This window comes from Salvelinus sp. IW2-2015, linkage group LG18, assembly GCF_002910315.2.
Source record: "Salvelinus sp. IW2-2015 linkage group LG18, ASM291031v2, whole genome shotgun sequence".
Classification (NCBI taxonomy): Eukaryota; Metazoa; Chordata; class Actinopteri; order Salmoniformes; family Salmonidae; genus Salvelinus; species Salvelinus sp. IW2-2015.
Genome location: NC_036858.1, coordinates 12,980,455 through 13,005,875, shown reverse-complemented (window position 1 = coordinate 13,005,875; position 25,421 = coordinate 12,980,455). Strand labels below are relative to the sequence as shown.

The 25,421-nt window shown below is 41.9% G+C and overlaps 4 protein-coding genes across 8 annotated transcripts; 3 read left to right on the top strand and 1 right to left on the bottom strand.

The window, feature by feature from the left end:
- The first annotated feature begins 1,655 nt into the window (after positions 1–1,655).
- LOC111978246 (tumor necrosis factor receptor superfamily member 12A) lies at positions 1,656–8,981 on the top strand. Its single transcript, XM_070448310.1, has 5 exons — positions 1,656–2,677; positions 5,878–5,976; positions 6,087–6,230; positions 6,399–6,447; positions 6,652–8,981. The coding sequence occupies exons 1-4, from the start codon at positions 2,596–2,598 to the stop codon at positions 6,437–6,439; spliced, it is 366 nt and encodes a 121-aa protein (XP_070304411.1). The 5' UTR covers positions 1,656–2,595; the 3' UTR covers positions 6,440–6,447; positions 6,652–8,981.
- A 513-nt stretch (positions 8,982–9,494) lies between these two features.
- Positions 9,495–19,630, bottom strand: znf646 (zinc finger protein 646). Of its 5 annotated transcripts, none has more exons than XM_024008196.2 (4): positions 19,459–19,630; positions 15,014–17,808; positions 13,500–14,627; positions 9,495–13,236 (listed from the first exon to the last, which is right to left on the bottom strand). In XM_024008196.2, the coding sequence occupies exons 2-4, from the start codon at positions 17,602–17,604 to the stop codon at positions 12,336–12,338; spliced, it is 4,620 nt and encodes a 1,539-aa protein (XP_023863964.1). In that variant the 5' UTR covers positions 17,605–17,808; positions 19,459–19,630; the 3' UTR covers positions 9,495–12,335. The 5 variants fall into 5 exon arrangements, with proteins under 5 accessions (XP_023863964.1, XP_023863963.1, XP_023863962.1 ...); XM_024008195.2 differs by lacking the exon at positions 19,459–19,630 and adding an exon at positions 18,945–19,148; XM_024008194.2 differs by lacking the exon at positions 19,459–19,630 and adding an exon at positions 19,036–19,147.
- On the top strand, positions 19,586–23,451 carry znf668 (zinc finger protein 668). Its single transcript, XM_024008197.3, has 2 exons — positions 19,586–19,757; positions 20,374–23,451. Exon 2 carries the CDS (start codon positions 20,398–20,400, stop codon positions 22,369–22,371), a length of 1,974 nt encoding a protein of 657 aa, XP_023863965.1. The 5' UTR covers positions 19,586–19,757; positions 20,374–20,397; the 3' UTR covers positions 22,372–23,451.
- Positions 23,452–23,543: 92 nt separating this feature from the next.
- Positions 23,544–25,006, top strand: gjz1 (gap junction protein zeta 1). The gene is made up of 2 exons (XM_024008368.2): positions 23,544–23,892; positions 24,120–25,006. The coding sequence occupies exon 2, from the start codon at positions 24,162–24,164 to the stop codon at positions 24,867–24,869; it is 708 nt and encodes a 235-aa protein (XP_023864136.1). The 5' UTR covers positions 23,544–23,892; positions 24,120–24,161; the 3' UTR covers positions 24,870–25,006.
- The last annotated feature ends 415 nt before the right edge of the window (positions 25,007–25,421 follow it).

Here is a 25,421-nt window from a genome sequence, read left to right as displayed (position 1 = left end):
TGACATCACCAGGTGGGAAATTGGTTAATAAACCAATAACAAAGAGAGTTCCAAACCTCTCTTCTAATAACAGCAAGTTTTCCCCTCCCCACTTAGACCACTCCCAGACAGTCTTAACAAAAAATCTTGCTTGAGAAAGTTTTTTGCAAAAAATATTTTTATTCATTTTAATGGAAATTTATTACAGTAAGGTACTTGTTACCCAGAAATGATTTGATGTTGATATAAAAATGTCTGCATTGGACCTTTTTAAGAAAAAATGTGACTAAGAAAATGTATTTCAAAAGAACAGAGTAAAATATGTTCAGTTTTATTTTATTACTAGAAGTTGTTGCTTAGTAGCTGGCGGCTATGCTGTGCATGGAACAGCCTTTTTGGTTGGGAAAAGTTATATTTTGAAATAGAGCTCATCTCAGTTATTTGTCAAGTAAAGGTCTTTCTGATAGATAAAAATGACCTGCATGAACCTGTAGGTTTATTATAAAATGCTGCTTTTTGGTTAAGCTTAGTTAATTACAAACGCTTCAATGTTTCTCTTTCTCTCCTCGGACCCAAACACATTTGCACACATGCAGGTGATTGATGCGCACAACATTACATTTCCAGGATTTTCATGACCGTGTGCTGACCAACAATTAGCTATAACTGGGCTAATAACTCATTAACCAGCAAGGAATATCAACAAATGTCCACATGTGGCTACAGATAGATCTGCTCAAAAGCATATTCTTATTCAAATAATTTTTTTAATATTGTGATTATTATTTTTACATTTATTTTTTAACATAGATTCATCTTTTGCTTGTCTGACACTTCTTTTTTTTACTTGCCCCGGACAATCTGAAAGTCAAGCCTTACTATTGTCAATAGGAATCATTCGACCCAAAGTTGGCCGTTTTTAGTTTGTCTCAGAATCAGCACAAAAAGGAGTGTTATTAAGGATCACCTTGGGCTAGATCTTCGTGTGTTAAGCCAGTTATGACCAATCCTGTTGCTACCACCTAGTGACTCAGTCACACATAACATCTGCAGGTTTTAGTGCCTCATTACTGATGACATCATTTCAGTGGAATAGTCAGCTCATGAGTGTCATACTAAATGGGCTGTCCCATCCAAGTCCTCCAAGACTACTTTGTTAAAGGTTACTCGTACATTAGTCTCAAAACATCTGTTACAACCATATTCTGCCTTTAATGGAACCTCTGAACACCATTTTCCTCTGTTCTGATGATGTTAACAGTATAATGAGAGCTTGGTAATGTGTTTGAAGTTAGCTCCTGTGAGAACTAAAATCATAACTGGCCTCAAAAAACCACAGTGAGACTGGTGATCTAAAGTCAATGGCAAAAAACATGTTATGTATCGGTTCAAAATAAGACCTCTATAATATTTTGATGTAATGTTTTACTGGGTATTGGGATTGGTATAAATGAGTAGAGAGTGTGGGCTCTGATTGTGTGATATGAACATTACATGTCATTTGGAACATACTAGTGATCATTTTGTATTTCACAGTGTAGAAGTTGTTTTCCTAGTAAAAACTTTAACTTGTGCATCATGAGTTGAGTTGAATGTTGAATACATTTCCTCATCTTAGGGTTTTCTGACCTCTTCTAAACATTTTGGGCGGTCAATAATGGGAAAGCATTTGATCTTGCTAAAAAAGCAGAAGTATCAAATGTGCACGAGTCTGTGAGTGTTGTAGTTCCCACTTGTGTGCCTAACATTTGGTTGCCCAATACTGTATATAGGAGGAGGGGTTATGCGTTGTGTTTTTACAGATGTTGCTCCTTCCTGAGGATGGTAAAAAACAAGCTCATTTGACAGTCAAGTGTTACATATGCATATGACCATACAAAATAATATATACCATACTATACAACAAATATGAGAGAGTGAGAAAAAAACTAAAAAACACTGCAACAGTTATAGAACCTACTCATGTGAACCAAGATGAGTATCCTCTTCTGTAATTGTATAAATTTCCCTGTAGTGTTTCTCAGAAAAATACAACTTTGCATCACAAAAGTTCCTCTTCTGTGAAGTTTTAAACAACCCTGAACGTATTCAACCCCAGTGTAAAGTGCTTTTCTTCACTGCTTATGGGATCCATATGCAAGTGACAGATATTTGTATTTTTTGGCAGTGCTCAGTGAATGACGTGACAGGCGTGGTAATAACAATGAGAACACAATTCATTCCAGATCTTTACAGACTTTGCACCCCGAAGTTGGCTAAGGGAAAATCAAAAAGGGTGCGGTCATGGTATTTTAGTTCTGCTGGTTCAAATATACATATTGTGAATGATCATTGACATTTTTCGCTTTACTACAATAAACGAAAGTAAAATGTTCTATCATTCTAAAGTTCCCTGCCTGTCCGGACGGCTGTGCTCCGCGCGCAGTACTCAGAATGTGGGTACAGTACATAGGAAATGACTCATAGGAGTTGAACTGTTAGCGTGGGTGTGTACTCTATTAAAACAAGGCTCAGACTACTCCGGGTGACTCATTGTGAGGCTAGCTTTTCCATGGTGAAAAACAAAACAGGCTTTTCATCAGATGAACTTTCGGGAATTTCGTTTATACAAGAACCATGGCTTCAAACATTATCTGTGCGCTTTGTGGACTTGTCATTGCGACTGTAGCGAACCTAAACGGCGTGAACGGGCAACAAAGTAAGTAAAATACTTTTAATTGAACTTGTATGGATATAGATAAACTTGAATTATATGAAGTATTATCCTTTGATCTATGTAAGGCAAAGAAAATGCTTATGTACTTTTCGATCTCAATACTATATTTTAAATGCGAAGAAACGTTATTTTATCAAACTTTTAATCGCATGGGAATTCGTGTTTCATTGACCATCATGGAATCATCGCATGGCTACTCAAATGGAGTCTGATAAAAGAAAGGTTTGCTTATGGAGTTGCTTCCTCTACCAGCTGCCTTCTCACCGGTTCCGCATTCCAATCGCCTTATTTCACTCCATCCATGCCCATGGGTGAAAAGGACAGACCTGATTGATGGGACACTTATAGTTGGCATATCATTTCTTTCCTTTCTTGAGAGGTAAAAGTGAAGTAAAATTGTGGACTCCAAAAAGATGTATATTTTTAATGGTGACTTTGAACTTGACAATATAATTCTTCCCATTCCCAGCACAATAATTCCTATATTGAGGTTATTTTCTAGSGTGGCTCTTATTGCTGAGTGGACATCAGACAAAACTGTATTATGTCTTAAATGCATGTGAGACTGTTTCATTATTGTCCAGGGCAACAATATAGCTAATGCTGAAATGGGGTTTCATCCAGGCCCCATGGGTGAATTTAGGATTTTGCAGGTGGTGATGCTGTCACAACCCAAAATGTGTTGATTGCTTATGTTCACACATCAGTTTTAACATGACCAGTCCTGGAAGTCAAACACAGATGAGAATACACAACAATTCCTGATAACATGCACAATCTGCTTCTTCATGAATAGTATCTCACCATGGAAACTCCAACTGATTGTTTGATACTGTAGATTTAATGCAAGTGTTGACTTGTCTCCAATTTCCTGCACACCTTTGTCTTACATCATTGTGTCACTCAGCTCTGATCTTTATGGTATTGTTTCATTTAGTTTCAAAGCAGCTGATGGGCAATTCCACGGAACACCACTCAGACTCTGATTTTTCACTGTAAAATGTATGCCAAACAAAAGCCATTGATGCACAAGGACAACATTGTACATTGAACAATTTACATACAACATTTCACAAAAACACATTTACTGGAAGAACTGTGCAGATGCAAAGTTTGGCAACAGAATTACGGCAAAATTTCCTTCCGTTCTTTATGCGACCAAATTTTCCAAAAACTGTTAAATATCTGCTCTGAATTAAGATTCAAAGATATCTGCAGAACGAATGGGGTATCAGCTATTACATGACACCTTGAGTTAGAAAAAATATATTTTTGGTTATTAAACTTTAGTAAGTGAAGTGGATTTACACCCGTTAACAGAATTACGGTAATGGAATTACATCATGGGTCTGTACTACACAGAAATGCAGAATTATGCATTCTCTTCATGTTGATGTATCCTGAAAAGGTACACAAAGGTATAAATACGCAATATCATCCTTTGCATATATGGGTAATATTCTACACACTAGCTATTATTCTAAAAAGATCCGACCCCAAACAAGACCCAATTTGGTTGGTCCGGACCAGACCAAATCTGAACCAATCATAGACGTCCATGTTTCACAAGTTTGGACATCACAGTACAGCACAGTAAAGTACAGTAGAATACAGTACAGTAAAGTATAGTTCAGTACAGTACATTATACTGTCCTCTACTCTAGTGTGCTCTACTGTACTGTACTATACTTCTCTTTACTGTAATCTACTGTGCTTTACTCTACTTCTCTTTACTGTACTGTAATCTACTGTGCTTTACTCTACTTCTCTTTACTGTACTGTAATCTACTGTGCTTTACTCTACTTCTCTTTCATGTACTGTAATCTACTGTGCTTTACTCTACTTCTCTTTACTGTACTGTAATCTACTGCGCTTTACTATACTTCTCTTTACTGTACTGTAATCTACTGCGCTTTACTCTACTTCTCTTTACTGTACTGTAATCTACTGTGCTTTACTATACTCTACTTATCTTTGCTGTACTGTACTGTACTCTACTTCTCTGTACTCTATTGTACTGTACTGTACTGTCCAAACTTGTGAAACATAAATGTCTATGATTGGTTCAGATTTGGTCCGGTAACAAACCATTTTCTCAAAGTACATTGTCCATGTGGTTTATATGCTGAATTACAAAGTCACAAATCACTGGCTAGACCTCTAACCACTTGTGTGGCCTTCGAGCTCAAGGAAGAGGAAACTGTAGGCTTTATCTCATTGATACTTTACATCACTTCAATGAGTGAAGCTATTGACGTGGAGATGTCAAACCTGACAAGCAGTGTCAGAGTAACCCTAACTCTGTAAAGTAACAGGTTTTTCATCACATTATCTATGTTAAGTGCTGTGATCACTACATTGAATTTACCATCAGGCTTTATTCTTTACCGGGTTGAATTAACATTGCAGACCTTTTCTTCCATACTTAATCACCTTAGATATAAATTGACACACGCCTCTTCGAAATGAGTCTGGTACTGCTGTCTGTGGGTTCTCTAAAAGGATGTGAGGTTTCCGGTTTAGTGTCTCTCAAGGGACACACTGTAGACATTTTCTATCCAGTCTATGTCATGTTATGGTAATGTTTACTCCCAGTCTCACCACACCTTCTCTAGAAGTCAAACACACCAAAACAATGTGTCAGAACCTCATCTTGATAACACACATCCTGCCATTCACGCACCAACGTCTCACCATGCTTGTGCGCGCAAAGCCAATGAGTAATGCTACTTTGCATATTAAGTGCATCAGTACGAGAAAATCAAAGGAATTCCCCAACTCATTTCATAAGAAGAGGAAACGCATAGTTTCTCGGATCTTCTCTATTTCTTTGGACTTGATGTCATACGACTTCTTTATCATTGGGCAAAAAACAATTCCTTTCTCAGACTGCGGACTAAGTTCATACCTGTTTATTGGCAGGTTTTAAAAAAATCTACAGTAAGATAAATCATACTTTAGGTTGCTGTCTAAAAGACTATTCGGGCAGATCTGTTGTTCTCATTGACCAATGTTGAGGGAAAATAATATATACTCTCTCTCTTCCAATAGTTCATTTGTTTTGGTGAGGTAGAGGAACATTCCCCAATGAGCAAATTGAGTCACAAATTGTTGTCATTCAAACGGGTAAAAGCTGTAAGAGAATTAAGCATTGTCTCTCCATTTTATGTTTTTCTCACAGACCTATGCAGTAGTTCAGAGTTCTGGAGTTCAGACATAGACCAATGCGTATCCTGCTCATCATGCAAGCAGTATCCAAAGACCCCTTCCTGTAACACTTGTAAGTCAAATCCTTAGCTAAGGAACATTCAACCTTTATATCTTACAACTAAATCATGCAAATAACCAATGCTTAATTGTATGCCTTTCGACCAATATGTCCCCTTTCAGGCACATTCACCAAGGAAAGATCTGATGTCTGGAGACTGGCAGCCATTTCCAGCTTCTCTGTGCTGGCAGTTATTCTGGTCGCTGCAGTATTGATCATTGGAGTCATGGTGCATCGACGCAAGGCACAGAAGAGGCCCCTTCGTGGTAGGGCTCAAGGCTACCATCTCATGATAAACTAACATTGTCAGTCATGAAACGTATTGTAGCATGATGATAGAGGCACACATGTTTGTAGCATTAAGACACATTGACCTCTTTGGGTTCTGGTGAAAATACATAAAAGAAAATCAGCATCGTCTTCTTGTTCTGCAGAACCCATTGAAGAGACAACGGGACCTCTTTACCAAGCGTAAACATTTCAGTAAGTGTGCCTTCCTCAAATTTGTTGATGTGTGACCAGTCGATGATAACGGCTGTCAATTATTATACATAATTATAAGTAGCCTACATTATAAGTAGCCTACATAAGTATATGTGAATATTTCTGTACTGCTTGTAATTATGTTTTGAAATAATGGGGATGTTAAGAGGGAATTAACTAACAAATCTCTCATTACTTCCTCAGCCTCATCTTCCTTCTGACATTGATGTGACAGAACCAAGGGAACATCTTTGGATGACCAACCGAAACAGAATCATTTTGATACAATACCCTGACCACAGGGTATTATTTGAGTGGAGTTTGACCATTTAATTTATTATACTGTTAGTAAAGATGTGTTCACATACACTCAGTGTGTTACGGAACGGAGCTCTCACATAGAACTGTGTTAACTAGCGCTGTCAATCCCCTATCTTGTCTGCAGTCAGACTGTACTCTGAGGAAGACAATGTAGTTAGTAAAGAGTATCTCTCACAGCTCTTTTTGAAATGATGGCCTTTGAGTAGTGATGCCAGGTTGAGCTTTTGTAGATGTTCCAATAATCTATCGATAAGTAAGTTGTTCAATCAATAAGTAGTTTAAAAAACAGTACTGAACATGAGACACATCTTGAATGATGTGGATTTCTAACCATTACTGTCAATGCTTGAACACCTATTGTTTTATTGTAGCTTATTAGGACGAATACCAACTACCGAACTGCCTCGACTTGCCATCAGCAGGATAAAAGTGAATACAGCACAATCGTGCTTCCTGGGCCAGGTTTCACATACTGTACTTCTATAAGAGTAAAAGGTTTCTATTTAACGTCCTCATGGTAATGAAAAGTAAAAGGGAAATGTTAGATTATAAATTCATGTTGGGCACATTTTGGCAATTTGAATGTACTTTTAGGGCAATTTATCCAGTCTGTGTTTCCATGTAGGAACTATATGCACTTAGAGCTACTTAGAGCTTGTTGTTTTTAACTCATCATTTTTAAAGGAGTAGAATTCTTTTAACAGTATTGTGCACTGTACTCTCTAGGATCTTCCAATCAAAAGAGGCAAAGGGGAAAATAAGTTAACTGATTATGAAACTGCTCAAGCGTATTGGACATTCTTACACAGGTCATTTAACCATCATACTGTAATATGTGTGTATGCAGGATAAGTAGCATAACACAGGGGCTTGCAAACTGTCGTGATGGAAAAGTTCAAGGTGGTCCAGAATTCCGTGGGAATGTGTTTGTATAGGTCAGGGATGGGCAACTTAGATGGGGGTGGGGGCCACAAAATATCTGAAAACATCATGAGGGGCCGCAGTTGTGCCACCGCCCAATTCTACACATTTTGCAATATGGTGGAGAGAATTGTTTGCAGTTTTAATTATGATATCTTACTGAGACTGACTAACAAAATCAACGGGGGCCCCCCGGGTGGTAATTTGACCACGATTACTACAAGTTTAGATAGCTGGGTGCTAGACTAATTTACCAATCTATAAAAGGTTAGCTGACATGGGCTAATTGAGGAACGAGAAAAACTGCTGATGCACAACCAAATTTCTAAATTGCACCTTGTGTATTCTACTATTCTAACTCGCAACAGTAAGTTCAGACCCTGACTAAGCCCTTCTGCCAGTTGCCAATCCCTGGTGTAGTTTATACCGTTTTCTTCTTCTTTTTGCAATGAAATCCATTCCCGATGGACAAATAGGGAAACCTTAGCGTTGTGTTGAAACAGTTGAAACAATGGAGATGAGTCAATGGTTGTGTGACATTTTTTTTTAAACACTATTAGACACTGACTGCCAACCCAGGAAGGAACATTGYAGTTTAGGGAAAAACAAGCTGAACCCTATTGAAATGTATAACCATGGTATAACTGTGTACTCATCTTCAAACTAACTCAGAGCACCATTTTAGGGCTTGTGTGTCAGGATAATGTGGCTGAATATGACTTCCTTCATATTACTGACAATATTACTTTCTTGTCAATATTAAGTGGATATGTATACCAGCAGCAAGAAAAGGGTAATTGGACAATTTTTATACAGATATTGTTTTCATATCTATTTATTTTGAATGATATATTTTCTAATGTTTATAGTTACATGTGGTAACAGCTAAATGTATGAATAAATACTGACGAAGGGACCCCTGTAAAGTTGTTTGTAAAACCTCTGACACCAGCTGACCAATTAGATTTGTTACTGAGCAATCATTTAGGGCTCTATTCAATCTTTATCGGTGAAGTGGTACAGATTGTGCAATAGCAGTGTAAAGGTCATTTCAGATTGAGCCGTCATATGCGGCATTTACCATGAATGCAGTCTCCGCTAACGCGGAAACACAGCCTTTATATTTCAATGACACCATAACGCTAAACTTCCGTATTTGGATTGAATATTGCCCTAGTGAATGTACTTTTCTCGTCTGTTTGGGTTATGTACATGGGTTAGTGTAGTAATAAGCATTGTTACAAATGAACTGACTTTTGTGTGTTAAATAGAATAAAATTATGATTCCCATAGATTTGTTGATGTATAAACTTTATGGCCTAGATTCAATCCGTAGCGCCGAAGAGCCACGCTATAGCACGATCGAAATTTGAAGGCAATAATCCCGCGGTTGCCTTCACCGTAAACGTTGCATATGTCAGCTCAATCGGAAATTTGTGCTATAACACGAACCTTCCGCTCTACGGACTGAATCTAGCAGTTGTTCAACAACTGTCCAAATGCACACATTTTGCAGTCACTACAACCATGTACTGTGTTGCATGGATACAGGCTTTGGTTTGGAAACAGGTACTATTGTGTGTAGGAGACAGGCCTTGGTTTGGAACTAGGTACTATTGTGTGTAGGAGACAGGCCTTGGTTTGGAACAAGGTACTATTGTGTGTAGGAAGCAATATGTTTTGGAACCAGGTACTATTGTGTGGAGGAGACAGGTGTTGGATTGGAATCAGGTTCTTCATGTTAAAAAATAATAATTTAAACCAAGTTTGAAAAGGACATGGAACTCAAAAAATTACCAACACAATGTATTTTAAGTCATTTAATTTTAATAACTGATTTGTTAAGTTTCTAATTAGCTAAGTTCATAGTACTAACAAGTAAAAATCTAAATTTCAAAGTGACAAAATATATACAAGGTTATATAAATAAAATATTTCAGACTTGAGTTTTCAAACACTAAATTCAAATCAAATGTGGCATATGCTTTTAATTATACTATAACCAATTTAACAGTAACTTCATGTAAAGGAAAGTCTTGCTATGAATGTACAGAGAACCCAGCTAATGTTTTATTTAAAACATTGACATAACTGTGGGAGATGCACATGACAGGGGTAGTCATGTCAAAAAATGAGGCGTACATTAACAAGTGCCAGAAGAGATCATAGTAAATCTGACACCTTCCCACTTGCAAGGTTTAAACGGAGATGAACTGGCAACATTCTCTACATGCAGACCATTTAAAATTCTTCATGGCTTAAAATACATGGTTGCAATTTCATGTAATTAGGGTATGAGAGCCGAATTACAGAAATGAACCATAATGTATTTATTGCCAATCCAAATAACACAAAAAAAGAATGTCTCTGTTTAGATGTTGGTAAGTCTGCCATCACCGTGCAAGCTATTCTAAGTGTACAGTAGTTCTGACTTCTGCAGTAACCGTTTGTGTGAGTTGTAGAATCTCTGTGTCAGGATGGCCACGTGGTTTGTCTCCTGAATCAAGTAATATCATTTTACCCAGTGGACAAGCATGTCTGATACAACAATGAGAAAAAATGTTATGCACAAGATGTGAACTTACTAAAATAACATGTACTGGCAAAATGAGCACTAAACATCTCTAAAATGGCAACCTATTGCTTACAATATTGGTAGAATGGGGAGAACAACTTGCATGCATCTCGACTGCTCACGTGCAATTTGAAGTGTTGGGAGCTGACGCCTTATTAACAATGTGCTCATGATACAGGCCTAGAGAACTATAAAAGTTGTAATTATTACAGTGTATTGTAGCTATATGCTATAATTTCTCTTAAATAAACTGTGATAGCTTTAAATATCAGTTTCAGGAATTGGCAAGGCTCTTTGATAGGGTATTTTATACATCTTACCGGTCCCAGAAATATTTACAATTCATAATATATGAAATACAAGGCATAAAGAAAGCAAAGAAAAACACCTTGTGGTATACTGATACAACACCCTCAAACAAAGGCCCTCTGCTGTTTTAAACCTAAAAAAGGGCCTCTGCTTCCTACTTGTGTTTTCCAAAACATTTGACATTACAGTGTGACTGAAAAATAACTGTTTTGTGTATGATAGGCACCTTATTGTTTTCTACACTTTTTCTGGTAGGAATAGTAAACCAAAGATAATTGCACGTTTATGTAAAGGTTAAGTTATGACCAGAAAATGGCTGATTCCAAAGACACCAAACCATTTCGCAAATAGTGGTGATCAACACCTGCTTCTTGATAAACGTTGCGGTCAACATGGTTGAAGTTAGCAACCAACGATATTGACTTTGCTAACACTTAAAGCTCGTGTTAAGTGAGTGGTTAGAACAAGATTCCGTAGATTCATCTCCACCTTTTCAAAGTTATAAAAGAATCCATAATACATTTCAACATAAATAAAATAACCATTAAAATGAGAGAAATAGGAGACTAGGATTTCACGCCACAATAATTCTACACTTTTGACTTATTTTAAGGACTATCACTCAAACGTGTTTTTAAAAGTTTGAGAAGTCAAAAGCATGCGTATGGTATTGCAACATTCATGCAATTTTTTAAGGGGGGGGAATTATGGACAAAAGGCTACAATTCTTATTTTAACAAGACATGGGTGAGAAATGGCGCATGTAAAAAAGAAACAAGAAAGTCATGCCCAACCCAGACACCGATGATTATCTACAATGCTTTGCACATCAGATATTTTCCTTTTAAAGATGAAAAACCTGAGTGCTAGCAAGACCATTATCCTGGGCTTATGCATTCCTACCTGTATTGGAGTTGCACCAATTGAGAATAATGGAATTATAGATTGAGGAATTTCCATAGACGCTACATAGGATATTTCTTTAAAAAAAGTCAAGGTCTTCTTTACATGTTAACATTCATTGATAACTGTGATCTATCAAAGTATACACAGAAAAATAAATCAAAAGAACAGGAATAAATTATTAAATACGTCCATTTAGCATACAATGCCTCACACATGAACCCAAATATTATTATCATTATTAAAACCATTTACTTGATTTCATGATTTCAGTAAATACCTTTGATATCATCCTCTGGGTAGGACTAGAGGTCATCTCCCTTACAGCGACAGGGTTGTCCTTATTGAAACCACATCACAAAAGGTCAATTGACCACTTCTCTCTAACCTATGGCAACACTGAACAGGATTCAAGGGCAAATATACAGCCCACACTTTTGATGAGCACAGCAGAGAAATTAACCTACGGAGGCACAAAACACAGTAATAGATAGCAAGAGGAAATAAATCATGTCCTATAGTCCTCACTCCTATAGCGCTAAACGATTCAATGGCTTTGTGCAAACATTCAATCCAATCTGGGACTTTTTAGTGTCACAATCCCTACTAGAGGTAAGATCGGAATTCCTTCCACGAGTCCAAAAGTGTATGACCAAAACCAAAAAAATGAAATGTTTGTGAGGCAGCTTTGAAGAGCTCAGCATCAAGACTAAACGCCGTCCCTACTGGGGCTTTGAGGAACACCAGTCACTTTACAATTACTGATAGGGGCCCAGGGGAGACTAACATAAGAAGTATTTGACTCTACAATGGTCTGAGGGGTTGAAGAAAACCCTCACCTTTTGAATCCCGACTCGACTCAGAGAAAAGAGCCCATGTCCAAGTCCATGAAACTGTTAGCATCCATGCTGAAGGAGGACTCATAAACCTGGGCACCGCTCTGGTGCATCTTTTGGTGGTGGCGCAGATTTGACTTGCTGGAGAAGCTCTTGTCGCACAGCAGGCAGGAGAAAGGCTTCTCTTTGGTGTGCATCCTCCGGTGGCAGATGAGCTGGGTGGACACGCGGAAGGCCTTGCCGCACTCCAGGCACTGGTAGCGCTTGGGCTCCGTGTGGATGCGCCTGTGGTTCTTCAGGGCCATCAGGTTAGTGAACTCCTTCTGGCACACGGAGCAGAAGAAGGAGCCCGTTTTGTGGCTGTTCTTGTGGTTGAGGAGGGAGCCGGCGTGGCGGTAGGTGCGGCCGCAGTGCTCACACACGTGGCTCTTCACCCCTGTGCAGTGAGCCTCGTTGCTCTCCTGCTGGTCCTGAGGGTCGGGCATGCCGCCGTGCATGTGGGCAAACGCCGGTACCAGCTTGGGCATGCCCTGGATCCCCACGGGTTGGTCCAGTCCCGAGCCCCAGCCTAGGTTGTCCTTTAATTGCATGCTGTGTTGTTGGTAATGCCCCTGGGCCCGGTGGTGCAGGTCCTGGTGTTGCTGGTAGCTGGCCGGGTTGGGGAAGCTCTGATGGCAGGGGCTGCAGACCAGGGTGCGTTCCTTGGAGTGCACCTCCATGTGGCTCTGCAGGTGGGAGACGAGACAGAAGGTCTTGCCACAGTCTGGGCAGCAGTGGCGCTTCATCTGGGAGTGGACCTGGAGGGCGATGGGGTCGGGGAAAGTCTGGAGGCACAAGGTACAGTGGTGGAGGTTTTCGGAGTGCGTCTTTTTATGGTTGAGCAGGGAGCCAGAGTGGCGGTACGAGCGTCCACACAGGTCACACCTGCAGTAGAGAGACATATTAAAATCCCTGTTCATGAAAATAATTTACATTGGGCATTAATTGGCAAAGAAAACATTGCTTTTACTAATAGAATATAAAGAGAGGAAATAATTATAGATTTACCCTAAAACTAAACATAAAAAATAGCCATTAAAACCATGAAAACAGAAGGGAGAAGACTAAAAAAAGTGGATCATTCTAATAACATCCACGAAGAAGAAGTAGGACTTACATAACGAGTTGATTATGAGACAGTAACTCACATGAAGCACTTGTCTCCACCACCATCTCTGTGATAGCTGTCACCAGCTTTAGCCGAGTCATCCGGACCCCTGCTCTGGCAGCGGTGCCTCTTCAGCCCAGACTTGCCCTGGAAGCTCTTGCCACATTCTGGGCAGCTGAAGTGGCTGGCCACCCTAGTGTGGACCTTCTGGTGGTTATGGAGAATACTGGCCAGCCGAAACGCCTTCCCACAGGTCAGGCAGACATGCTTCTTCTTCTGTGTGTGAATTCGTGTGTGGTTGCGTAACGCCATGGGATTAGAGAAGGGCTTGGAGCAGAACGTGCAGCTGAAGTGGCCGGACTTATGGGTGTTTTTATGATTCAGGAGACTGCCCGCGTGGCGGTAGCTGCGATTGCAGATGTTGCAGGTGAATGGTCGCTCCTCTTTTTTCAAGGACATGCTCGTTTGTCCATCACTGCTCTCTGATGAGTTTGCCAGTGACCCACAGGTATGGGCTGTGAGCTGGTCTGCAGATACAAATGTCAGTCTGCACTGCTTACATTTAATGTTTCTAGTGCGTCTGCGACCACTTCCCCTGACCCCTCCAGGCATATCCTTTCGGAGGTGTGCGCAAATATGGTTAGACAACTGCTTCTTTCCCCTAAAGGCCTTTCCACAGTGTTGGCAACTGTGCTTTTTAACTGAGAAGTGGATGCGCAGGTGGTTCTTCATAGCCAGTTGGTTGGAGTAGGTGTTGTTACAAACAGAACAGTAGTATTCACCCGTCTTGTGAGAGTTCTTGTGATTGACCAGACTTCCTGCGTGCCGATACGTTCGCCCACATTGGTCACAGGAGTAGGGGCGAGGGTCGCCTGCCCCCTCTGATTTGACCTCAGTCTGAGACGCTGTCAGAGCCCCTTCCCCCACACTGGGTTTCTTTAGGTTGAGGGTTGGCCTACGCTTTCTGCGGGTGGTGGTGGCGGATTGATTGGCAGGTGCATTTAACGAGTGCATTCCTCCCTCTGACCCGGCCCCATTCATCTGCATGAGGGCCTGAATCTGATTGTTGAGCTCCTGTATTTTGGCCTTGTTCTCCTTGTGAATTCTTAAGTGGTTCAATAGCTGCTTCTGTATCTTGAATGCCTTCCCACATTCATTACAAGTATGCCTAGACGAGGGGACAAAGAGAGAGGATAATCCTGTTTACAAAGCACAGAACATTTGAGCATGAATGAAGTTATGACAAAGTACATCTATGGCAATAGCAATTTTATAGGCAATATATCCTTGGATTATTTTACATGTACGTAAGCACTTGTAAAAGAAAATGCTTGCTGTTAGGGCAGGGTCCAATCACCATTTGTTGGCATTTAGGCAAATTCAACTATAACAATGTAATAACCTAAACCTTAGTATGTAGTAGTACAAATTAATTGGGTCTACCGCATGTGTACAATGTAGCTTCTCTGGTTATATACATGATGTCAAATAACATGGACACTTATCAGTAGAAGACAACTTTTTTCTGTGTTAGCAATTACGTTGAGCAATTACCTCTTAACATCAAAGTGGGTCCTTTGATGGTTCTTAAGGGCCAGTAGATTGTAGAAGCGCTTCTGGCAAACCATGCAGCGGAATACTCCCGTTTTGTGGGACTTTTTATGGTTGAGAAGGGAGCCAGCATGTCTGTATGCTCTTCCACACTGATCACACTTGTACTGGCGATCACCATTGTCTAAATCCGCTTTCATTGGTCCTAATTCTTTACCGTTGACAGAGTTGCCCATTTCAGTTCTCTCATCACCAGATTCACTTTGCCCATTTGCTGTACATTGATGAGTCTCAAGATGATGGTAACTGGTGCAAAATGTACCACAATTTCCACAGATAATGCTGTCAACTTCCTCTTTGTGCCTAGCTCCATTACTATTGTCCATATGTACGTGTTTAGCGTCATCTGCCTGTGCTTTATGGTGCGAGAGCTGATGGGCAAGCATGTCCTGCTTCTTGGCAAAACTCTCTCCGCAAGTACTGCAGATCATCAGACCCCCGTCCACCTGCTGTCTCTCTCCAAGGTCCTCTTCTTTTTCAGCCTCGAGGGAGGACATGGAGGAGGGGCCAGAGCTTGTAGGAGTATCATGGGATTGAGTGTGGCCACGAAGATGACTCCTCAGAGCCCTCATGCTTGTGTAGCGGTTCCCACACACTGAGCATTGATAGAGCTCTCCGTCATCATCTTCATCATCCTCCTCCTCGCCATCACCACTATTTAACTGCTCCCCATTCATGACTTCATGGAAGTTGTGTTCACCAAAGTACCTTTGCACAGGGCTGCCATTCAGTCCCTGGAATTTTATATGATCCCCTGGATTTCCCATGGAGCATTGGCCATTAGTGTCCTGGAAGGTTAGGTTACTGTCGCAATCATTTGACATGGCCTCCTGCTGCTGTTGTAGCTGGGGGCATATGTGCGACTTGATCCCTGCGATGTCTGCAAATGTTTCGCCACAGTCGGCGCACATGTGCCTCTCCATCAGGTGTTCGTCGTGAGGTAGGTGCACAGTTCTTTCCTGGGGAAAGGTGGAGTCAAACTGCTCGTGGAATGATCCTCCATTGTCGTGTACACCCTTGTTCTCCTGAGCGAGCGCCATCATACTGCTAGCGTCACCATCCTGAGAGGAAAGGCAGGCCTGCTGGTTCTCCAGTGTCAGGGGCTCGGTAGACAGCCAGTCTCCTTCAGAGCTGAGGTTGAAGGAGGACGGATGGGCCCTGTGAATGCGGATGTGGCTGCGGAGGGCAGCCATGTGTGGGTAAGTCTTGCGGCAGATGGAACACTGGTAAATGCCCGTCTGATGAGACCGCTTGTGGTTGATGAGGCTCCCTGCGTGCCGGTAGCTTTTGCCACAGACCTGGCACTTGAAGCGGCGCTCAACATTTTCTGTAACTGAGGACTGTTCTGCCTTCCCTAGATCGTCCGCAGAAATCTCTGAATCCAAGATTGCGGGCTCTTGCTGAGTGTTCAAGGTGGATTCGTTACTGGAGTGGTCAGAGTATATTTGAACATCGTTGATCTGCTCCCCCTGATTATCCATCGATGGAGTATTGTTTAGAGGGGTTGAATGAAAGTTTGAGTCAGGAGAATGAGTGACACTATGGTCATAAGTGCCATGATAACCATCAGATGAACCTTGAATGTGCCCAAATGACATAGAGGAAGAATTATGCATTTGGATGTGTTCCTGGAACTCATCATCATTAGGAAATATCACTTGACACAGGTGGCAGAAATGTACAGCAGCCTCCCTGTTTGAGGGGGAAAACTGCTCTTGTGCTGTGCCTGCGTAAGTGACTTCAGTGGAACGGGTGTCTGGCCCACTTCTGGACTTGTTATGGGTTCTCTGGTGACTATGGAGGGCAGCAAGATTATTGAACTGTTTGAAACAGATAGGGCACTCAAACATCCCTACTTGGTGAGACTTTTTATGATTAATCAGGCTTCCATGGTGTCTATATGACTTTTCACACTGATCACATTTGAAAGGTCGATCCCCTGGTTCGTCAGAGCCTAGGTTTTCACTGTAATTAGCTGAGATGGGGATAATCTCTGCCTCCTCCTGACTAAGGCCATTATCAGATATAATATCCATCCTTGTGTCTTGCTGGTCAGCCACCAAGACCAACTGCTCATGAAGGTCTTCATTATCCTCAATTTCATCTCTATTCTCAATTGGAGAATATTCTGCAGCTGCCCTCCTACCAGCTCTCCTCTTTGACTGCCTGGATAGATGGACCTTTTGATGGGTGGCCAGCTGAGTAGCTAACCTAAAGGCCTTCCCACAATCCATGCAGGAGTACTTCTTCTGCGATGTGTGGATGCGCAGATGGCTCTTCAGGGCCAGAGGGTTTGATAGCTTCCTAGCACATACTGGACATTGAAAAGTACCCAACTCGTGTGTTTTCTTATGGTTAGCGAGGCTACCTGCATGCCTGTAACCCCGCCCACATTCATCACACTTGAACTTGCGATCTTCCTCTTGCTGGGAGTGACTATCCATGTGTTCCAGAAGGCTTGGCATGTTGGAACACACTGTGCCACAGTGTTTGCAAGGGAAGCCTTTGGTCCTGCCAGGCTCCTGCATAGCCATTACAGGATAGTACTGCACATATTTGAGCAAGATAATTGAGGGGAAAATACATCAGATTCCCAGCTCCTCTGTATAACAAGAGCGTATCTATTGTACGGTCCAAATAGGAAGGCAACACAAGAATGCGATTGGATAATTTAGTACCACTCCATTGAATATGAATTTAATTTCAGGGGTAGAAAGGCTGCAGGTACACCATGAGGGCTGTGGAAAAAAACAGATCTGGTCATTTGGCATAATTTGCAGTCAATGTATTATTTATTTAACTATGGGATAATCATGGCCTACTAATGCAATTGGCACAAACTTTTATTAAAACTGTAGTTTACTGATGCAACACCTATATTATTTTTTATTAACATGTTAAAGGAGTCAGCGGGTAGCCTAGCGGTTAAGAGCGGTACGAAACCTTGTGCCGATTAGTTGAAACATCTGTCGATGTGCCCTTTGAGCAAGGAACTTAACTTTAATTGCTCCTGTAAGTCGCTCTGGACAAGAGCATCTGCTAGATGATAAAATGTTAAAGGCTTGGTGTGAGACTTACTATTGAAACAAGGGTTTTGTCTCATCTGGAAGTATACAATTCAAGCAGGCAATGATACATTAGAGATGAAGTAGACCATATTACTGTAAACTGGACAGTTGTGGTTTGAAACAAACACTTCAAATTATTACGATTTTTTAAGAACCATAGGGTAGTTTATCTCAGATTGAAATATGGCTAATAAACAAGGCCTAATACATTTAACTCCGCTCAAATATCGTGTTAATCGGTTCAGTAACGCAACATGACAAACTCTCCATTCATCATATGCAGCTTCATACAGTGTACAGCAGCAATACTTTTCCTGTTTGGCCTAGCGACATAAAATGTCGTTAACGTTACCGTGAACTGAATTACCAATTGTTTTACTTATTTACATGCAATTTAAATGTATATATATATCAGAATTGACTAAATGTAGGAATTGAACTAGTTTGTTACTTGTTGGCTAGCTCGGTCTCAAACTATCCCAAAAAGATTTTGTCCGATTCAAGTTGAAAGTGGCTAGCTAGCACACACAGCAATACCCTGACTAGCGCGACAGCCAGCCGCATAGCTATGTCAATAATGTGGGAAAACACCACCTTGGTCAAAACAACTTAAAATGTCAAATGGTTGAATTCCAGTAGCTACATTTCATGTGTTAGGTCAAAACACGCACTACTATGGAAAAGTTGTTGTTTTGCGAGAAATCCAATGCTGGATACAATAGCTGCTATGTAACGTTAGCAAGTAGCATCATCATGCTTAGCTAGCTAAACAAACATTGCAGCAAAAAGCGATACTCTGTTTTTACCATCCATTTGATTCGTGCATCCTGTCAAATATATTCTGTAGTTTCTGATGTAACCTATGGCATTTAAATCCAGGTCAATGTATTTCCTCACCACAAAGCTAAAATGTTATTGATAATGGACAAGTCTTCTTCAATTGTCTTTTTTTCCTCCTTCATTCCATTCCATTACACATTCTTCCTGTTCTTGTTGCTAGGAAACAGGATATGTGTACCACTAAAATAAGTCCCCCTTCGTCGTTCTGTCATACGCACATAACTGTGCGTTGTCTACAAAACTGTGTGGATTTGTCATGTAAAATTATAAGATGGACTGGTACGTAAACTGACATTTAAAACACTTCTTAGGTGACTAAAACGTTTTCCATCCCATTTTCCATCCCATTTAGGCACTAGCTCATTCAAAAATTAACAACCCATCTGCGCGACATCAACCATCCATGCAAACGATGGAAACATTTGGCAAAACAGGAGCGTGCTATTTAATTATTTCCCCTCTCAATAGAACACCTCTTACCTGCAGTTCTTCAAAAATAAAGCCATTCATGCGGTTCTCCGACATCTTGCTAACTGTAAAATACACTACAGTTGGTCAAATATGAGAAAATCCATAAAGCCAACGTTTAATATTTACAAGAAATTGTGACCCACGCAAGTGCTGCACTGTTGCACGCTCGAGAATAGCGCTCTCGTCATGGTCCTAAAGCCGTCCTCCTCCACCAACACCAATCATAGGGCTTCACTGTAAACGCAGTTATTGGGGCTTCATATCTGGACATTTTAACTGATCCCGAATGCCCGAACGAAGATAAAAAGGTAAGCAATCGTTTTAATATTATAATACACATTTATTCCAAATACAGATGCGGGGCCATCTCATGCGAGGATGACCCCAGAGGGCGAATGAGCTTGTTCAGCCGGTCCTAAAGCCAGCCATTTTGAGTTTAGCACAAGTACGCTAAAATCGCTTCAATTGCCCATTTTTATTGAATTCTTGTCTCCTGATATATGCACCCCAGTAATAATTTAACTTGCAAAACGCACGTTATTTTTTTCAAAGAAATTAGATTTATTTGAGATTCGTGTTTTTCATGCCAACTTCCTTTATAACAAGCGTTTAGTTGAATTGTCCCTGAGGTCCTAATGCCAGCCATTTTGAGATTTACCCCTCCACATTATTAATGAAACGTTGTTCACTAGTTCCCCACTGCTACCTAAGTGCCTTTGTCATGTCCTCTCAGCCAGTACAAATTATATTTGAAAACATGATATAAATGATCTTGGATCGAGTTTCAATCTGCTCACTATTTTATATGATTGTAAAATCATTACTGTCTACTGAACATTTCCCAAGCTTGATTAAGAAATGCATGACAGAATGTGTCATCTTCAGATTCTCTTATGTCTTTTTCTTATATTCTAATTTCCTTAGCATCACAAGCATATAACTTAAAGGATGGCCTCTCCCCAGCCTGGCAGCCCACCACCTACAGAGCAAGACACCCCCCTTGCTGAACCGAGTGAGGAGAGCAAAGAGCTGGAGGTAGAGGTGCCCCCTGTAAAAAAGAGAGGCAAAGGCAGACCTCCAAAGAAATCCAAGCATTCTTTCAAATGCTCTGCCTGCCAGGAGGCTTTCAGTAGCCCCTTGGCTCTCCGGAGCCATAAGCTGTCTGCCCACAGTAAGGAGCAGCAGGAGCAAAAACAGCACCCATGCTCTCAGTGCAGCAAAACGTTCCCCAGCAGAGCCCAGCTCTCCAAGCATCAGCGCTCTCACTCTGCTCAGCGCCCCTTTCAGTGCGATCAGTGTCACAAGGCTTACAAGACCCCAACGGAGCTACGCAACCACAGCCGCTCCCATACAGGGGAGAAGCCTTTTGTCTGCACCGAATGCGGCAAGACCTTCATGCAGGCCATATGCCTGCGTATTCACATGACGCAGCACAGCGGCGAGCGGCCATATTCCTGCCCCCATTGCTCCAAGAGCTACCCCACTCTGTCCAAGCTGAAGGTGCACCTGCGCTCTCACACGGGGGAGAAGCCCTATTTTTGTGCCGAGTGCGGGAAGAGCTTTGCCGACCCCTCTGTTTACCGGAAGCACAGGCGCAACCACCAGGGCCATCGGCCCTACTCCTGTGATAAGTGTGGGAAGACGTACACTGAGCTGAAAGACCTGAAGAACCATGAACGGTCTCACACAGGAGAGAAGCCCTACCTGTGTTCAGACTGCGGCAAGGCTTTCTCCCGTTCCTCCTCCCTGGCTTGTCACCTCCGCATTCACTCCCAGAGCAAACCCTACCAGTGTGAGCAGTGTGGCAAAGGCTTCACTCAGCTCTCCTCCTATCAGTCTCACCTGCGCACTCACTCGGGTGAGAAGCCATTCCTCTGCCCGCAGTGTGGGAAGATGTTTTCAGACCCCTCCAGTTTCCGCCGGCACCAGAGGGCCCATTCAGGGTTCAAGCCCTACCCCTGTGACAAGTGTGCCAAGAGATTCCGGCAGCCTGCCGACCTGGCCGTGCATCAGCGGGTGCACTCCGGGCAGCGGCCCTACAAGTGTCAGAGCTGCGACAAGGCGTTTGTGGCGTCCTGGGACCTGCGGCGTCACATGCTGGTGCACACAGGGCTGCGGCCCTTCTCCTGCACGGAGTGCGGCAAGTCCTTTGCCGAGCGCTCCAGTCTCAACAAGCACCGCAGGGTGCACTCCGGCGAGCGCCCATTCAAATGTGACCTGTGCTTCAAGTCGTTCGTGGTCTCCTCCAGCCTACGGAAGCACGAGCGCACTCACCTGGCTGAGAGGCCTGCGCTGCTACCGCAGCAGGCGGTACCTGAGACAGTTGCAGCAGTCTTCCTCGCTCACACCTCCCTCCCCCAGTTCTCCTGTTCACACTGTGACGTCACCTTTGGGACCTGGGAGGAGGTTCAGGCCCATGAGGCTCTTCACACCGTCTCCCCTCTTTCCACCACCGTGGCCCCCCTGCCCATGGGCCCACACGTATGCGCCACCTGCCGGGAGGAGTTTGTACTGCTGTCTGACCTGCAAGCCCACGAGAAGATGCACCCCAAACCGCGACCCCACGTCTGCGACAGCTGCGGCAAAGGTTTCCTCAACAAAGCTGGGTTGCGGAAACACCAGCGGATCCACTCGACCAACCGCAACCACGTCTGCCCCCACTGCAGCAAAGCTTTTCTGTTTGCCGCCTATCTCCGCAAGCACTTACGCACCCACCGCGACCCTCTGCCCACCTTCCCCCTCTCTGACACACACATTGCACACACAGAGCCTCTTCCCTCGCCACCTCCACCCATTGAAGTTTCCTCGTCTACTCTTGAACCTGGTGCAATTTGTCTGACTATACCGGTGACGATTCCAGTGACTGTTCCTGTGACCTTTCAGACCACGCCCATGTATATCGATAAGGAAGGCCGACTCTGAAAAGACCATAACTGTTTGTGTTGAATGAATTATGACTCAACAGCCAGATGCCTTGAATATTTTGAACAATAGTATGGTTAAAAAATGGCTTAATTCCCATCCTTGAACAAAGGTTATTGATAGCCTATTGATAACAATTTGAAATAATGAGACTTTTCACTTTAAATTGCCCTCAACTGTTTTGTGTGTAGGATGACATGTATTTGGGATTTAAAATGTGTTATTTATGCTATATAATGTACATTATGTTTTATACTATACGAACCTGACATCTGTCATCAACTTATTTCAAATTTCATTATCATGATTTGTTCATAAGAATGTATTGTTTTGTGTCATAGGCTATACACTGAGTACACCAAATATTAGGAACACCTTCCTAATATTGAGTTGCACCCCCCCGTTTGCCTTCAGAACAGTCTCAATTTGTCAGCCATGGACTCTACAAGGTGTCGAAAGCGTTTCACATGGTTTTCTGGCCCATGATGACTCCAATGCTTCCCACAGTTGTGTCAAGTTGGCTGGATGAACTTTGGGTGGTGGACCATTCTTGATACAAACGAGAAACTGTTGAGAGTGAAAAACCCAGCAGTGCTGCAGTTGACAAACCGGTACACTTCACACCTACTACCATACTCTGTTCAAAGGTAGCTTAAATATTTTGTCTTGCCCATTCACCCTTTGAATGGCACACATACACAATCCATGTCTCAAGGCTTAAAAATCATTCTTTAACTTGTCTCCTCCCCTTCATCTTCACTGATTAAAGTGGATTTAACAAGTGACATCAATAAGGGATCATAGGTTTCACCTAGATCCACTTGGTCAGTCTGTCATGGAAAGTGCAGGTGTTCTTAATGTTTTGTGAACTCAGTGTATATTGATTAGTGTCTAGGCTAAACTACTCATCCTAATTCCACAGTTAGGTCATTTATGTCTAAACATAGGCTATAACATTGTTTGAGTCATGATATTAAGTCATCTTTTTTTTCCCATGGACTGTTGGGTATTTTGATTTCTATTCAGTTCTCATAATTTTTGCGATGGAATATGTAAGTAAACAATTTACTTCGTAGCATTGATGGACTGAAGTTGCTTTCTTGTGAAATGGCTCTTTTTAAGAAAAACCTGAATGCCTAACTTGACCTGTTGGAGAAGAATCATCGTGTCTTATGCCTAATAATATGCAATTACATATGACATACGTTCAGGGTATATGATAACATCATATTACAGTTAGACTCAAATACATATAATAGTTGCCTATGGTATCATCAAAAGCATGATGATAACAAAGAATAGAACCATATTTTCAACCAAAACACCTGACACACAGACTTATACAAACAATAGTTTAAAAAGGGAGGGTCACTGAGGAAAAAAGAGAAGTACCATTGGGTTGAGTCAGCAGAATAAAAGGTGAGACATGGTAACACTGATGTTGATGACAATGCCATTTTACAACCTAATAAAAGGTTTTCAACAGACATACTTTGAAGTTCATGGAAATGACTTTTAACGGTAAGTTGGCATCTCCTATTATTACAGCAGCTATATGTCAAATACACCAGGGGAAAGTGTTGAAATTAAAGTGTGGTTGTAAGCATATTTGGATATTTATTGTAATCTTACAACATTTCTTATAACGTTGAATATTATTGTTGACAAAATAATTTTTTATTGCTCTGCAATGCAAATATGTGAACATGTATACATTGCCCAATGTGGTACCTTTCTTCTCTTGCTAGATCACTGCTACAGTAGTTTCATAACAAAGACGAGCAGACATAATGGCAGCCATCGTAACAGGGCTCATCCCAATCCTCCGCACAGCAGTGGACACCACTACCACCTACAAGTGCCGCTCGCTGTGGTTTGGCTTCCTCTGCATGCGCCTGGTGGTTCTGTTCGTGACCGAGATGCCCTGGTTCAAGCTGGACGCGGACTTCAGCTGTAACACCACCCAGGACTTGTGCACCCGAGGCTGCTTCAATCAACACTTTGACAAGCCTGTCATGGTGGCCTGGAACTTCTTCTTCATCCTCCTCGTCATGTCTGTCCTCCTCATGGAGCTCTTTGCCTCCCACCTCCGCTCTGCTGCCCAGAAGAGGAGTTCCCGGCAGAGGAAAACTACCGGGGAGTTGGAGGCCCAGGGGAAGAGTGTCAGTGTGGCTGAATCTGAACCCCCAGAGAAGATGGTGATTGATCTCCACAAAGACAGGGGCACTGTGGGCTTCTACCTGCTCAGCACCGTGCTGCGTATTATGGTGGAGGTCTGGTTTGTCTATGTGCTTCTGTGCTGGAACCTACCTAAAGTAGATGAAGGACCATTCAAGTGTAAGTCAGCTATCTGCCCAGAGATACATATTTGCTTGGTGAGGGCGGCACCAGAGAAACGTATGTCTATCTATGCTTTAGCCTCTGTTTCAGGCTTGGTCATTGTAACTTCCGTCTATTTCTGTTTGTACTCTATTTTCCACTACCTCTGTAAATTTTGAGACTGTAGGGAACCCACACTGGACCTTTTTAACTATAAATGTGTAATGTGTAGGTGTAACATTGGATTTACTGTTTTCTTTTTTTTATCATGTGTCATGTCTGTGCCAGCTTAAAAGGCTAATAATGCTAAATAATCTGTCCAGGTTTCCTACGTTCTCATTCTTGGCAGCAGTTTTTACTGTTCAAACTATGCTTATGGGTGTAGAAACACCTATCTGATGGTGTGTCTGAGTCAGGCATTTCTAGTGCTTTTTGGTCAGGGTGAAAATACATGCTAATCTAGAGAGGGAGTGTTACAGTGCCTTCAGAAAGTATTCACACCACTTGACTTTTTCCACATTTTGTTGTGTTACAGCCTGATTTTAAAATGGATTAAATTTAGATTTTTTTGTCACTGGCCTAAACACAATACCTCCTAATATCAAAGTGGAATATCAAAGTCATTTATCAATGACCACCTCATCTCTACCCCACACATTCAATTTTCTGTAATGTCTCTCAGTCGAGCAGTGAATTTCAAACACAGATTCAACCACAAAGACCAGGGATGT